The sequence below is a fragment of the Patiria miniata genome, unplaced genomic scaffold, assembly GCF_015706575.1.
Source record: "Patiria miniata isolate m_02_andy unplaced genomic scaffold, ASM1570657v1 HiC_scaffold_10, whole genome shotgun sequence".
In the NCBI taxonomy this organism is placed as follows: Eukaryota; Metazoa; Echinodermata; class Asteroidea; order Valvatida; family Asterinidae; genus Patiria; species Patiria miniata.
In genome coordinates, this window is record NW_024037048.1 from 9,194,579 (window position 1) to 9,211,849 (window position 17,271).

The following is a 17,271-nucleotide window of genomic DNA, read 5'->3' on the forward strand; positions in this document are numbered from 1 at the left end:
GCCCACTGCAAGGAGTTCAGCCTGGTTGAGGTGCTGAAGGCCATCAGGCTGCAAGGACCACCATCTGACCAATGGCTTGCTGGCCGCCAAGCGCAAGGAGGTCAGCCTGGTGGAGGTGCTGAAGGCCATCACGCTGCAAGGATCACCACGCTGCAAAGATCACCATCTGACCAATGGCTTGCTGGCCGCCCAGTGCAAGGAGTTCAGCCTGGTGGAGGTGCTGAAGGCCATCACGCTGCAAGGACCACCATCTGACCAATGGCTTGCTGGCCGCCCAGCGCAAGGAGGTCAGCCTGGTGGAGGTGCTGAAGGCCATCACGCTGCAAGGATCACCACGCTGCAAAGATCACCATCTGACCAATGGCTTGCTGGCCGCCCAGCGCAAGGAGTTCAGCCTAGTGGAGGTGCTGAAGGCCATCACGCTGCAAGGACCACCATCTGGCCAATGGCTTGCTGGCTGCCCACTGCAAGGAGTTCAGCCTGGTGGAGGTGCTGAAGGCCATCACGCTGCAAGGACCACCATCTGGCCAATGGCTTGCTGGCTGCCCAACGCAAGGAGTTCAGCCTGGTGGAGGTGCTGAAGGCCATCATGCTCCAAGGATCACCATCTGACCAATGGCTTGCTGGCCGCCCAGCCCAAGGAGTTCAGCCTAGTGGAGGTGCTGAAGGCCATCACGCTGCAAGGACTACCATCTGGCCAATGGCTTGCTGGCTGCCCACTGCAAGGAGTTCAGCCTGGTGGAGGTGCTGAAGGCCATCACGCTGCAAGGACCACCATCTGGCCAATGGCTTGCTGGCTGCCCAGTGCAAGGAGTTCAGCCTGGTGGAGGTGCTGAAGGCCATCACGCTGCAAGGACCACCATCTGGCCAATGGCTTGCTGGCTGCCCAGTGCAAGGAGTTCAGCCTGGTGGAGGTGCTGAAGGCCATCATGCTGCAGCATGGACTTGGGTCGCAAGATGAGCAAGTGAGAGAAAAGACTCAAGTGACCACAAGCTGAACGTCATCAAACTAACGGTAAGACTGCTGTTATGCCCCAACTATGGCAGTGGTCCCACCTATAATTTGGGAATTCCTAACTATAGTTGGGATGATGTCGTAGTTGGGTCGTTACACCTCTGAACTAATATAAAGTTATGTAACATTGAAGGGCAAAACCTAATTTGATTAAAAAAGAACGTATTTCATGTTGCTGCGAAGCACAAACATTTGCTGAGCAAAGAATAGATTTTTTTTATTTGTTAAGCAGAGGCAGGTTACCAGCTTCATTTCCCTGTGATTTCTTGTGAATGGTTCTCCGCGGAATTTTATCTTAGCATGTAAATTGCTTAGCAGTAATTTCTGCTCATAAATTACTAGGAAAAACATATTGGTCTGATTGTCATGAAACTTGGCGGGGGGTTCAAAAATGTTCGACATTGGCTGATATTTTTATAAACTGTTTTAGATTAGGTTCTAATTACAAAATTTGACACTGTCTATAGATCTCCAAAAACTTGCCGCAGACTAAGACCACATAGTAAATGTGCGCAATTGACACGTGACGTTATGACGTCATCATGGGACATGTAACTTCATCATAGAAAGTGACATCATCATAAAGGTTAATTTTTCAATGGCTTATATATATGTATGTACAGAAATAAAAAGCCGATTCGGTTGAAACTTTGCGTGCAGATATTTGCATCTTAGCTAGCCAGAATAGCCTTACGTTGTAAGACTATCACCACAGTTGAACTCCAGAATCTACATACATGTGAGCATGCGCCGACGCTAATATGGATATCCAACTTCAGTATCTGTAGTCCTGTATCTTGAATCAAATTTTTCATTGTTTTCACAGTTTTTTTTTAATTTAATTTTCTTGTGAGCATAATTCAAAGTTTGTTATTAAGTAATCTATCGTGGAAATTTCCTCAAAGAATATTTTCAGTTGTGTTGTTGTTTTGGTTTTGTGTTACAGTTACATGTAGAGTTTGATTTTAAGACAATGGTTGCTCTTTGCATGTTGGACATTGGATCATGCATCCAACATGTGCATGGAATGTCTATTAATATTCCTCCCCACAGACATTGGTTGTAAAAACTGGTTGGAAAGAAAAGACAAATACAACAAACTATTACAAAATTGACAACCAAGGATCAAAATGTCAACTCCATCAGTTGTCGCCACATCAAAGTTGGAGTGGCTTTTATTTTAGGATTACAAACTAAATGAAATCAAAAAATGAAATATTAAACTACAAAATGTTGTCTCACACGAAATAAGAAAACATTGCTCATTAGAACTACACAGCATGCAACAAGCTGGACCTGTTTGTTTGCTGCACATGTTGGCCAATTTTGAAAATACATTTTTAAAAAAGGCTCTTCTAAAGTGTGTGATATTCCAGGGTGATGCCCTTAGCAGAAAATGACATCCTTCTCAAAACAATTTTGAAAAAGAAGGGAAAAAATAACCAAAAATATATTCTAGCCACATGCACAAGAAACATACAAGTCACATGAAATTAAATAATTGAGCATGAAATAATGTACTTGCCCAAGCACTACATGTATTAATGTAAGCAATGAAATAAAAGTTCATTACAAAGATAAACCATTCTGCTCTGATGAATAATCTAAAATTTGTGATTAATACCCAAAAATGTTTTAAGCCACATTTAAAAAGAATTCAAAGTAAGGCTTGGAACGCGCTCCAATCAAAAATAGTCTGGCACCATCCCATTCAATAGTTGACAATTTTATAAATAGATTCAGGGAACAAGATCGATATATGGCTACCTCCTGAATAAGGTGTATAATGCTAGACTTGGGGTTACCCCAGCAAGCCAAGATAGACTGCAATCACCAGAACTAGAAAGGTAATTTCGTCTTCCACTATAAGTTCTCACAAAAGTCAGGCAAAAAGCCTTGCTATGGATCACAATTTATAAGCAGATAAATGAAAGAAACACGCAGTCCAAATGTGTGTGTGACTACACGCCTCAGCCAAACGGTTTATTCAAAACATTTCTCCAAACTGTTACTCCGGCTACCGTTTTCAATTGGGCCACCGGGTATTATTTCAATTGTGTAGCACCGAATAATTTGTCAATATCCATATCAATATCAGAGTTGGGCACCAGAAGCCCCTGGGCACCAGAAGCCCAGAACCATCAATCAAGGAAACATTGGAAGGTCAAGGAAATCAGTGCAGTTGCCAATTTTGTTCTTAGACTACCGTATCTTTAAAAGATTTAAATACAAATAGTTTGATAAAATGAGGGATGTTTCCTAATTTAATGTTTTAAATTAAAAATGTACCGGTATGTACATGTACATTTGACCCTCGCTCCTATCCCCTGTTGTGATCAATGATTCATTAAAATGCAATGTCTTACGTCATGATTATCTCATAAATGTTACCTCAGGAATGATGCCACGAGGCATTATTTTCCACAAAAGTTTCTACTGTCCCTTCGGCTCCGTATTCTACATCAACTGGCAATGCATTTATTGCCCTAAACCCTTCAACATTAGCCAGGAATTGAGCATATACTTCTCCGGCGTTACAATTTAAACCTTTTTGTGGACAACGTAGTTTTTCTGGTGTAGTTTGCATGCAGATAATAAGCAGTCCAAAACAGTTCACATAAGCAATAAAAGGTAGAATGTTCAAACCAATTATACGTTCCAATATTGCAAAATAATACGTTTTGTGGAAGTTTGTAAACTTGTAAAGGTATATTTTACGCAAGATGAATTATATCTACAATTTCTACAAAGACTTCTGTTCATTTTTACCAAAATCTCTTATAATTAATAAACAAGACTACAGATGAAGCTTTTTTTAAGATTATTTATTTGCACGATCTCAGTCGCAATCCAGCTTTGTGGAAGATAACAAGAAAGCATAAACTACTCACACAGTGGACCTTCAGAAATGCTCTGCTCGTGTCACACAGAAGATGATGTCTGATGGATACTTCAATAGGATAGACGGTCCATCAACGACAAGGATGGTGCATTTAATCGAGAAACACACTTGTGCTTGTGCATCATGGATAATTGTTTGTCTTTTTCACGTCCCAAACTTTTTAGAAAAACCTTTACAAACTGCAGGACATGACTTGCTGCACTGGTATTGGGTTTGTAATGGTTACAGCCCGATAGTACGAAGGTTCTCTAGTCCGAAGGGTCATTAGTCCAAAGGTTCGTTAGTCCAAAGGTTCAATAGTCCGAAGTTTCGATAATCTGAAGGTTCGATAGTCCGAAGGTCCCATTAGTCCGAAAATAAAATACGGTTGATTAATCCGAAGGTTCGATTGTCCGAATAGACGATAGGGTTCGATAGTCCGAATTGGCAATACCGTTGGCAATACGGTTCGTCAGTATGACTCTTCGGACTATCAGACCTTACTGTTGATTAGGACTATCGGACCTTATTGTCGATTGGGACTATCGGACCAGGGGGTGCTGGAATTTCTAAAGGACGGACAAAATTAATGCGAACGCGGAGCGCGAAGCCCTTACGGCGTGGCTTAAAGGGCCCCTAAAAGTTTTGGAATATGGATGCTCTGTGGTGCAATATGAGGCGATTCCTGGCCACTTTCATATGACTTTTTTAGCAAATGTTTTTTGAGATTATAAAGACAATTTATTTCACTTTTTTGTTTAGAATATACTGTTGCTCTTATAATGTTTCTACTGTACTGAAAAGTCGAAAACCCTGTATTTTTATCTCCATTCTTTGTTCCATTTAATTCTGGAAAAAGAATTGTATTATGCATGACATATCGCATGTAAATATTATTGTTGCTAGGCTGCTTTCTTACATTTAGTAAATTCCGTCGTCGTGTAGGCCTATGTTTTGTTTTATTTTCCGAGCCCTTACGGCGTGGGGCCACAGGGCCAGGGGCCTGCTTTAAGGCCCCTGAAAATGTTGGATTCTGGATGCACTGTGATGAAATATACTGAATATACTTAAACTTATAAAACCCGAAAGGATTTTTTTGGTTCAAGTTAAAACAAAATGGTTCCACTGGAAGCGGGTGAATTTCTGTTCATAAAAATATTCACATAGGCCTAAACGATGTACATGTAGTTCTTGATATATTTGCAGTGTTATTTGTTTGTTACAGGGAATGGCAAATATAAAAGACTAAAAGACCAAATGCATCTTTATGTTTATGATCGGTAGGTGGCAAGTTTGGGGCTAGGCAAGGATTTATCGGTCTACTGAGTTTTTATGAGAAAAAAACTTGCAGAGGGTAACACATGAATAGCTTTTTTATTAAAACGAAACTACACCAGTTGGAACTAGTTTCAATGGAAGCCCGTCCCACTCCTATTAGGTTGGGATGTGTGTGAACCTTGCTATTTGTTAATGTTGAGTACAGAATGCTAGCAACGTCAATGAAACTTTTAAATGAAAAGAAAAACCTTCAGGGGAAAGGTATGCACTTTGCCCCTATTGAAAGATCGAAAGAAAAAAATCGTGACAAGCATCAACTTTGCCACCATTGTCATGGCCGAGGTTATTTTTTTCGGGTCAAAGCTTCCATCATGGCGGAAATATAATAGACATGTCATGATTTTAGATTCATTGAGAGAAATATCGATTCTGCACTGCCTGAAGATTTAGAAAATACCTCCTCCTGATATTTTACAGTGTTACTTTGTGCTAGACGTTCGAAGCGCCGCGCTTAGCTGCGGAGAAACCGCGGGCTTGTTATTTTCGATTTGAACTATTGAACCTTCGGACTGATTAACCTTATTCTCAATTCGGACTATCGAACCTTCGGATAAATAAACCTTCAGACTAATGAACCTTCGGATTAATGAACCTTCGGACTATTGCATCAAATGTTCGGATTAATGAACCTTATTTCATTTTCGGACTAACGAACCCCCTCTTATGGAAATTTTGTGCATTTGAACTATCGAACCTTCGGACTAATTGGACTATTGGACCTTCGGACTATCGGGCGGCCCCCGTTTGTAATACATTGTTAAAAGACGTACCATCACCATTTCCGGCCACTCTGTTAATCTATTTCAGGTTACCACGTTCCTTTCTGTCTGGCTCCTAACCCATACCTCATTACCCGTAATATACAACACATATAAGAAGGTTACGTCTTCCAGCTATAGTAAATGGTCAAAACAAATGGATGTGGTAAGGACCAAATTCAAGGAGCCGCACAATTTCACACAATTTATTTTCTGCATGACAAATACCGTCATTGTAGCACTTTTGTCCATGATAAAAAAATGCTTAGATTTTTCAAGAAAATTTGAAAATAGTGACGTCACTGCAACAGCAAATCAGCTTATTGTTACTTAATGTCACTGATTATATCACTCTTCAATTCCCGGACCCTCAAAATGCCAAATTAATTACTTGGAATCTCATCACAACGCTTCACGACCTTATTTTCTACAATGAATTACTGTACAAGCTCGGTAGTATATATTGCGACGTCATTATTACGTCATAAAGTACCCTTCCTGTCATCTGATTGTTTGCATCCTACCCTATTTTTGATCGTAAACATTGGCAAAGCTTTGGTGAAAAAAATGGTGCTTTTAAATACTATGTAACAATCCTTAGCATTTTTGTTACAAATGTATCTCGCTATAAGATGCCTCACTTTTCCGCTTATCTTTGGAACAAGTTTAAACATATTTATGATAGGGCCTACTAATAATCAATTATAAAAACTCTTTTGGCATAGAATTTGAACTTTTCTCTCGAACTTAAAAACAACATCTCACAATACCACATACCGTACTGTTTGCATGTTAAAACAAAGTGTCAATCTCACTACCCAAAATCCATGATTTCAGCCTAAAAAACATGTCTTTTGACCAAAAAAGGTTTTTTTGACCCACAAAATCAACCTTAACTATATTCTATCCCCATGACATACCACTCAAATGAAAGAGCTTGCTGTCCCCTTTAATTTGATACCATATTTGTTGTTGTAATGCTTGTAGTTCTGAAGATTATTATCAATTTATATTTGTTTCATGTAATAATTAGCTGATGACGTCATAATGACGTCATACATGCCCTTCCCATCATCCAATTTTTTGCGTCCGTCTTTTTTTCGAAAAGGTATACCATGGAGATGCTTTGGTGAAAAAAATTGTGCTTTTGTCCAATGTGTCACTATTTTTTCACTACCTCTTTAACAGGCTCGGCTCTGATTACTTCAGCTTTCAGAGTCAAGTTACCTGGAGCAGCTGTTTCATCAGCAACATACAACTTGACCCAAATTGTGTAGTTCCTATTGGCTATCATTTGCCTAGCTTCATCACATCCTGCCTTTGCAATCAAGGACTGCTGATCAAGAGGTATTCCTCCTGGGTACATTGCCTCTAACTGAGTGCGGTATTTTAGTATGCTGGTGCTCCTATCAATTAAAATGTTCAATTCATCACCCAGTTGTTTTGTGAAGAGCACTTTATAACCACGTTCAATCATGGCTTTTGCAGTGCTCAACACAAACCCTAGATTTATGCCAGAAGCCAGGGGAATGTGTTTTATACAATGGTCACCCAGCCGTGCTGCCTGCTTATTTTGAACATTTTTAATGTGAAACATATATTTGGGCTTTGTGCTCCCACATAGGCAGGCGTCCGTGTTGGGTTCTGATTTGTTGCATGAAGTATACACCCACTCCTTAAAGGCTTCAGTGAATTCAGTCGCCTCGCTGAGGGCCGTGATTCCGTCTATCAGCCTTTGCTTTTGCTGGGGACTCCGAGGTGGTGTAGAGGCAGGTGATGCCTGGCTGACTTGTCTGGTGGCCGGTGATGCCGGGCTGGCTGGTTGGGTGGCAGGTGATGCCGGGCTGGCTGGTTGGGTGGCAGGTGATGCCGGGCTGGCTGGTTGGGTGGCAGGTGATGCCGGGCTGGCTGGTTGGGTGGCAGGTGATGCCGGGCTGGCTGGTTGGGTGGCAGGTGATGCCGGGCTGACTGGCACATCAGTTTCAATCTGTAAAGGGGCAGTTTCACGGGAAAGGTTGCAAAAAAGTCTCACGGGGGGTCAAAAATGAAACTTGTTGTATCCATAAAACATGTTTATTTGTTGAAAGTACATACATAAAGGTACTAGAAAATGTTAAAGTCAAGGCTTTAAAAACATTTTTTCATTTCAATTTTAAGGCACTTTACACTTTGCAGACCATAAAATTTGTCGAATAAAGGTAGGTATCATAAACTGCTAATTCCACATCTCAAACATGCTTAGAGTTGCTTTAAAATGATTGATAGTCATCACAGTAGTCATGTCTTGAATATTAATGCACTCTAGGCTAGAAAAATACCACGTTATCTCATATACTGACAAAAAAATTCAATTTTATAGCTCTCTTTTCCTTGAAACACAAACTTTCATTTCTGTTTTACAGAAAACCATGTAGCCTGCTGATTATTTGCACTTTTGTTCAAGGGCTGTATACATGGTAGAACAATTGGCAAAGAAATTGTGTTTATAGTGTGCTGCGTTATAGAGTTACCATGGTCTTTATAATTGCTATGAAAAGGGTTTACTTTGTTCAGGAAAGGTCAACAATTTTAACAATTACTACATTCAGTCAAGTTTGATCTTATGAAGCAACATTACAAGAAATATAACCATAAAACTAGAGTTGGGAGGCTATACATTTGTGAGGCAGATCAGTTTGTACCTTATTATTGCTCCATCTAACTAAATTTACGTTCAGGAAAGGACAAACTATTTAACAATGTTTAGCATACTGGTACTAGCACCATGCATTTCCTGCATGACAATAAAGTTAGTCTGAAGTAATGTCCATTCAAATGATTAGGCTATAATTAGGCCTACTGCTGGCGAAAACATAACTTTGTATTGAGACACTGATATATACACGTACCGGTACATGCCCCACAAAGAAATGCCTAGATAATTACACTGTACTATCCAGTGAAAAAAAAAAAATCAGTCAGCTTGACGCTTTTTATAAAATGGGATCTACATGTAACTAGGAATAGGCACATCAAGCCCAAAACAGTTTAAAGAACTTGTACACACGTACGTACATGTAGTACATGTATGCACTGAGGAAGGTTCTTGTGTATCTGTACTTGTTCCTTGTTAAATGTTTCAAACATGTTCAGGAAAGGACACACATTTTATTTTTAACAAGCTGTGCATGATCAGTGCATGATAAGCTTGACTGTTCCATTTTTCATAGCAATTAAACTAATGAAATGGCTGCACACAGAAAGAATGGTTAAAACAGTGCGGTACAATGTATAACAGATGTTGTTAAACTTGTTAAAAAAAGTGTCCTTTCCTGAACACATGAATACACAGAAACTAGACTAAAACAGTAAATTTTGATTACATTTACTCAAACTAATGTGTGTATTTTGTGGAAGGGATGGTTTGAAACTGTAAATTAGCCAATTCCTGACAAATATTGGATTTACATGTAAGTGTGCCTTGTAAAGATAAATGTATACTATATGCATATGCTTACTCATATTGTGTGTAAACATGAGTGAGTAAATGACCTGTAAGAACAAAACATTAACACTTTCTTGCCATTTAGTTGGTTTTAATTTTAGAACATAAACTTTACAGACAATATAAGCATAAACTTCATCAAATTTCTGCAACCATGGTTTTGCCAAGTACTCTGTTAAACTATATGTTCAGGAAAGGACAATGCAGTTTAACGACAATGTCATGACAGCAAGCAAGGTTCGAGTCTGATTCTTTTTGTAGTCTGTTAAATCTAGTAAGTACACCCCTAGGTACATGTTTATGTCAAAAAAGTTTTATCTCTGACTTCCTGTAAAAAAAGGGGGGCCATGTTCAGGAAAGGACATTTTTAACAAACATTTGCATGGCATATGCGACTGCTGCTGTATCAAATTTAGTTGTGATTATCCAATTCCCATCTTTTTATACTTGATTACTGGAGTGTGTAGCGTCATTTTGACAGGCAATAAGTTGTGTATTCTTTCTTTTAATTCTGGGAAAAAATACCATGTTCAGGAAAGGACATTTTGAAAAAACGTTTAACAAACACATCAATGTCTCACTCAAAACGGCATTACAAAAGAACGAGTTGGCCAATCCTAATGAAATTTGGTGTACATATTTTTGGGACATACTTCAATGTCCTTGCAAGTCTGGGTGGTTCCCATGGCATTTATTTTTAATTCTCATCAATTGCAGTTTCTAGAAAATGTGAATGAGACTCCAAATCTTGTGCTTTAGCACCCATGTGAGCTTATAATTTGAAAACCGTAATGCGTAGAGCTGCGATTTTTTTTCTGGAGACTGCTACAAAATGATGGTCCTTGTGAGACAGAAACCAGCAAATTCCAACCAAGTCTTCCTATGAAATAAGCATCGATTTCATATTTTTCATTTTGCAACCTTTCCCGTGAAACTGCCCAAAGGCAGATTGGTAGACTTTTGGACTCATCATGAAAATGTTTTCCATTTCCATACACACTTTGTGATAGCCATCATTGCCAAATGTATTATTGGGCATGTTTCATAAGTGGTCATCATAGAGGTAAGAAATTAAAAAGCCCTAAACAAGATTTACAAATCCTTCTTTTTGAAGCATATTAACCTAATTTACTGTTTTGAACGAAAAAAAATAATAAATTTACATAATTATCTCAGTGAAAAGTTGCTTTAATAATGTGGCCAGTGAAATCAATTCATGTCGGACAGATTTTTTTGCATTTAAAGAAAACCCTTCTCATAATAAGTACAAATGCCTTGAATTCTATCTTTTCCACAAAAACAATAACTTAGATTGTCTTCAGTCATTATCCATTTCATCATTATTGCTGCTGCCGTAAATCTTAGTATCGGTATTTCATTTCAAATGATGATTTTTGTTGTGAAGATTTCAGTTCGACATGCTTTAGGTTGTTAAAATGTTATGTATTTTTAATTTACTTGTTTTAATAAAAAGGCAAATATTGTCAAGTATCAATCAATAGACTAAGTATTAACACCAACAAGAAGTTTTATGTTTCACCTCGTCACCCTTCCAGATAAAATGAATAAAAGTGCTTTCCGTCCGACATGATTTCTGCATGTCGGACGGAATGGTATATGTCGGACGGAAATGGACTTTACATTCCTACATGTAGATACCGGTAGTTGTTCCTCGAGGAACTGATATCAATAATTGCTTTATTAAACATAAAGTAGGGGATAAAGAACTTTTACCAAGTTGATATTGTTCTTTGCTCATTTCAGTACCATCGAAGCAAAGCCTACACAGGACAGTAAGATATCATCCGACATGCGCAAATCCAAATTTAGCCAAAGCTTAACACTCTGACTTGTTTGGCAGCCTACTGACCAGTCACACACCTGGGTGTTTCCAATAATTACAGCAACCTTCTAGATTCATGGGAATTAAACTGTGTACATGTTCAATTACATGTATAGACATTAATTATAATCGTGTACATTCTTTTTGGACTGATGATGGCTTTTACATATATTTGTGTTAAGATAGTGAGGTTCATTAGACATTATTACAATGTTCCATACATGTACATGTAGGTGAGAATTTAAAAGTGTATCCAGGTAATTTGTCAAGTACATGTGTAACACTTACACTCACCTACATGTATACCAGCATATGTAAATGTTTTTTATCTAAATATTAATAAACCAAACATGACTACTGTGTTACATGAACTTAATAATTTGGAAATTATCTATTATAATAATAATATAATAGGGTTTGAGTCCCACCCGAGTGATTTTTTCCAACTTTCACACTGGAGGTAACACACTGAGTATATACAGTGTTTAAAACGTCGGTGAAGGGCAAAATCTCGTTATAGGTTATATGGGAAATTATCGTTATAATGTGTCAGAGCAGTGCAACAATGCTGTTAGCTGTATAATGCTATACACATACAGAGCATCAATGTATCAAGAAGAGTAACATGTTAAAACAAGAGAGCGGAATACATGTAGCAAGTTTAGGGAGCAATTACACCTGGAAAAAACAAGGAGAAATGAGCTTGTAATTTAATTCAAGGATAGAAAACGCGAAACAAAGTGTGCCAAAGTGAAGCTGTCTAGCCCCCCCCCCCCAATATTTTATAGTGATTACCTTTCTTCACTAGTGGTTGCACCCCCCCCCCCCCAACACCCCCGGGGGGCCGATCCAGGAATTTTCGCCGTTGGGGGGGGGGGGGGGTGGTTCATCAGCAAAAAAAGATCTGAAATGTAGACAGGGCTTTTTGATCTCTGGACACTGGGGGGGGGGGGGGGGGGGGGGAGGGAGCTCGTACTTATACTTTCAATGGGGGCGCTGTTCAATCCGACAATTATTTACAACTAGCGGGATGCCGCGCTTCGCGCGGCACCCGCTAGATGGGTAGAGTTGACTGTTTCGTAATAATTACTGCATACAATGAAATCTCGATAATTTAAACTCTAATAACTCCAAACAACTGTTAAGTCAAATAAAGAATCATACCCTCTGCTGCACGCGAGGCGCGAGCCTATTTGGACTCGCCATCAGTCTCGCCTAATTTGTATTTGCGTTCAACGTGCGCGTACATAACGTTTCCTGCGGAGATTGTGCGAGGGTCCAGGACATATCGTCAATATAGGGGAAGGGGCTAGCTAGGGTGAAGGGTGCTAGTTGGAACGCCCAATTTCCGTAAAACCCGTCGACCATGTCACCAATATTTCCGGGGATGGGGAGAAACATTTCCAGGGATGGGGAGAAATGGTTTTTGTTATAGAGGGGAGATAGTGATATTGAAATCGCTGATATTGTGGAGGTTTATGTTTGTGCTGGGATTCATACCATTTAAATGCTTAAAATTGCGCGCCGATTAGGAAGGTCTTGCTGTCAACAGTTGAATGAAATTAAGCATTCATTGCCGACCGATTGTCTCATGCGGTGTCTCATTATATAAAGCTCATAAATAATGTTGTGCAGGAATATTGTCCAGTCAATTTGAACATTGAATTTTCAAGGTGCCAAACCATTAAGGACGTATACACCAACTGTACAATTAGGTAATTTAGATGAAACGCGGTTTGATCTTGGCCTATACAACGTCGTATCCATCGTTCTCACTACAGAGGAGAGGAGGGGGCAGCCAGTGGGGGTGGGGGTTGGGTATTGTGTGGGCGTCGCAGGATTTTTTTCTAGAGGGGGGCAAAACATATTTTTGCCCACAAAATGCCTGTTTTTCTCAACACATTCTCGATTTATCAGTTTTAGAGGGGGGCAGAGACATTTTGCTCCCCCCCCAACCCATTTAATTTACACCACTATGACTTTTTTTTTGGCTTTAAGGGGGGGGGGGGGGAGTGCCCCCCCCCCTCCCCGCGACGCCCATGCCTATTTATGTTACACCTGTGAATGGTCACTTATATTTCCGGGGAAGTGGGCAACAATTTATATTTGTTATGGTGAAGGGGGTGTTTCTTATGTAGTAAGTAGAAGTTAATGTCATTATAGCAGCTGGTGTTTTTATTATGGTGATGGGGTTGTACAGCAAAGTATCGTAACACGTTTATTTGCAGAAGAGAGTAAAACTAAAAGAAAGGACATATTGGAGCACTTCATAATTATGTCAAGCACCACATTTTAAATGTATTTATTACAAAACTGTGAAAATGAAATCAGGTATACACACATTTTTTTTGTAATAATGTATTTGCATTCATTACTGTACAGGGTAGTACTTCGACAAAACTCAGGGGATATAATTGTAGTCAGTTTTAGGAGCAATTTTCGCAAGGGACGTCGGTCCAGGCTTGTTTACCATAGGCACAAACATTCCATGAAAGACTTTCAAGCAAGACAGCCAAAGGTTATTGTGCAATTGCAGTTTTTTTGTGTTAAAAGCTGTAATCATAAATAATGACAGTGGCATTGTAAGTTACAGGACAACATTTTTTTAATGAGTGTTGGTGAAAACTCATGAGAAACGGAGGGGTATGCGATCATGAATATTTTGTTGTGAAATTTTAAGAGTGATTATGTAATTTGGTAATCAAAGACATTGTTTTGTTATCAAATAAGTTTGCCAGGATCGACACAGTCTGCTTGGCCAGTAATTATCGGGTAATCATTCCATCATTATTCTTGGGTACAACTAAGCAAAGGATATAATTTAAAAAAAGGATGGACATCAAACAGCAGAAAAGAGTGATTTTTTTTGCACTATTTCATGACTTCTAAAAATAAAATTATGGCTAGAAGGAAAATGTGTTTTGAATGGGTAAAGAGAAAAAGCAGGAATCTTGCAGTTGAACTTGAAAGAATAGGTGTCTTCGTCTTGAGTTGAGATTATTGCTTTAGGAACTGGTTGAAGCATGCACTGGAGCATGTTTGGAGCATGGTTGGAGCTGGTCATGTGATGTGGGTGTCATCGGGAGTCCTGTGTAAAGGAGTTAGAAAGAAAAGAATAACGACTAAGGTGAAGAAAACTTGCAATACCCCATTTATGCGGAATGCACTACTGAAGTACTAACCAAACATGCGAAACAACGAAACATGTCTTACATGTTTTATTTTTGATTTTATCTCAGCAGAACAGCAGAGACACTGAACAGTCATCAATGTATTAGTTTCCTCTTTATCCTGCTTGGGTTCATGTCTGTTGTCAAGTCATGTGATTTTCTGCCAGAGTGTATTCTCTTAGATCCACTATTCTAACTGTGTTGGTTTCAGGTTTTAGTCTTTGCCTGTATTTTTTGGTTTTTGGCCTGAGGTTTGAACTTGATCACGTCTTTAATTTTGATTTGAGGGTTTCTTTATTAAGTTGGTTATTGGTCTTTGATTTGCAGTAAAGTAATTTTGTTTTGCCTATGAGTATGAAAGCCATTTCTTTAAAGGAAGTTTTTAGTATGATTTGCCGTGTTCTAAGATTACCACAAAGATTTAGTTTGCATCATTTGTATGGAATGAATGTACATTTCATGGCCTATATACAAATGCAGCAGTTGTTTTGTAGCTAGTACTGAGTAGTAGTAGTAGGCCTAGGCTTAGGACTAAAACAAACTAAAGCAAAATCCAAAAATAAACTACCAACAAAGCCCAATTGTGAAATCAAAAGTTGACAAAGTTCTACAAACATGTTCGGGTACATGTTCCAAGTGAGGCCTGTAGTTGCGGAGGTCATGCAGCATGCAGTAAATTGGCCACATTAAGCCTAGCTAAGTAAACACACGGCCAAACTCGGGCCGAGGCCTCCCCCCGTACAACCCTCCCCGTACTACCACCAGACTACGCCATCATTGGACACTTACAAACTCACACTTTTCACAAACAACAATGCTTCTCAATGCCAGTGGCGTTCGAAAGAATACCACTTTTCTCAAACAAAAATACATATCATAAATGAGACTTACCGTTCAAAGAGAAAACTGGAGCAAGGAGGAACAGATACATCAACCATGTCAACAACGCTGTGCTGTTGCATGCGCTGCATGCTCATAACGAACGTATACGTGGCACGTCAATTATCCGGCCCGTACGCTGCATGCTCATAAACGAACGTATACGACGTGGCACGTCAATTATCCGGCCCGTACGCAAGATGGCCGGCGCGGCCCAATGGGGAAGGGAATTATGGGAAATAGGGTGGAAATAGCCGGGCCCCGTTCCGCATCCCCCGCGGCCAACGGGCGCGATGGGGACGGGAGACCGGTCGGGAAAATGGCAGCGCCCCCCAATCATTTTCGTGATTGTAGTATAGATATACATGTATCACAAAATGGTGTACATACCGGTACATGTACATGTACCGGTATGCCCCCTAACCAAGCTGGCTCTGTCCATATTTTGTGTATTTTGCTAGTAAAAAATATTTTGGTGTCAAAGGGGGGGGGGGGGGGGGAGTCACATTTGTTTTCAATCATTTCTGTTGAGAAAAAAATGTGTTAGACAGAGCTGTTTTTTTTTTCTTTTTTTTTCGGAAACCACCCCCCCCCCTCAAATACGCACATGCTCCTCCTCCCCCAATATTTTGCAAAGAGTGCCATTTTCTTATAAACAAGGGTCCTTTTTTTAGCAGGCCTTTTGTGAGTGCCCAATGTGGAAAATCGCGCGAATATTGGCTAAATTGTTCCTGTATACATTGGACATTTTCAACCACCAGTAAGATTCTGAATGCATTTTGTCAGAAAATGTACATGTAAGACATTGTACATGGACCTGAAGTGGATAATATTTGTCAGCTAAGAAACCTGTCTAAAGATTGCAAATATTCATGTTTGTACAGAGGATGTTACCTAATGTACTGAAAATCATGTCGGACGGAATGAAGCATGTCGGACGGATTTTTAATAATTTTTCCCACACAATTGTTAGAAGCTTGCTTATTTGTTCATTATAAGTGCCTAGGGGGTTGTATTGTGGAGACCGCCGTCCCATAATATTGAATATATCAAACCATCCCACATAGTCTTTTACATACGATGTTGTTAAAATTAAATCATCTAGAAATGCTACAGAGATAAAGACTCTGAAAGTCTGTTAGTTTTGAGGATTTCCCTTTTCTAGATAACTCTAAGTACCGAGTACTGCCGAGTACTTCGGTTGCCGAGTATGAGTACGAGTCCGAGTACTTGTACCTCCGAGTACAAGAACGGGTCTCAGAGTACAAGTACTTGTACTTCCGAGTACGAGTACGAGTACTTACGAGTACGAGTACTCGCATTTCCGAATACGGCCATACGGCAAATGGTTCATTGTGCGTAATTGGCCCAGGCCCAGTCAGACCGTACAGACCTACATGTACATGTACTCACGGCTAGCTGTTAAATGTGTTTGTCCGGACGTGCACAGAGGAAAATCTGGAAATTTTGATTTCTCCACAAGCCAATCAACCATTTCAAACTGAAAGTAGCTATCGATAAAATAAGGCCATGGTAAGTAAAGCTGTATACCATTTTTCCCCGAGTACTGCTATTCGAGTACGAGTACTTTAATGATCGAGTACAATTTCGACATGTCGAGTACGAGTACTTTGCTGCCCGAGTACGAGTACCGTCATTTCGAGTACGAGTACTTTGACATTCCAGTACGAGTACGAGTACTCCCAAAAAAGTACTGGAGTAGTACTCGAGTATGAGTACCGAGTACGAGTACTACAACACTGCTAGATACCTGTCAAAGAAAAGTATTTTACTTACCTGGATTTGTGCCTCAGGTAATGGAGGTTGGGATGGACTTTCAGAGGACTCTGCAGGGCTGTTCTCCAGATCAGGGTCTAAAGTAAACAAAATGTGATCAGAAACT

General features: G+C 39.7%; 1 protein-coding gene across 1 annotated transcript; it reads right to left on the minus strand.

Moving 5' to 3' along the window:
- Positions 1 to 757: 757 nt before the first annotated feature.
- Positions 758 to 12,525, minus strand: LOC119740620 (predicted GPI-anchored protein 58). Its single transcript, XM_038215985.1, has 3 exons — positions 12,484 to 12,525; positions 7,666 to 7,979; positions 758 to 944 (listed from the first exon to the last, which is right to left on the minus strand). Exons 1-3 carry the CDS (start codon positions 12,523 to 12,525, stop codon positions 758 to 760), a joined length of 543 nt encoding a protein of 180 aa, XP_038071913.1.
- Between the last annotated feature and the right edge of the window lie 4,746 nt (positions 12,526 to 17,271).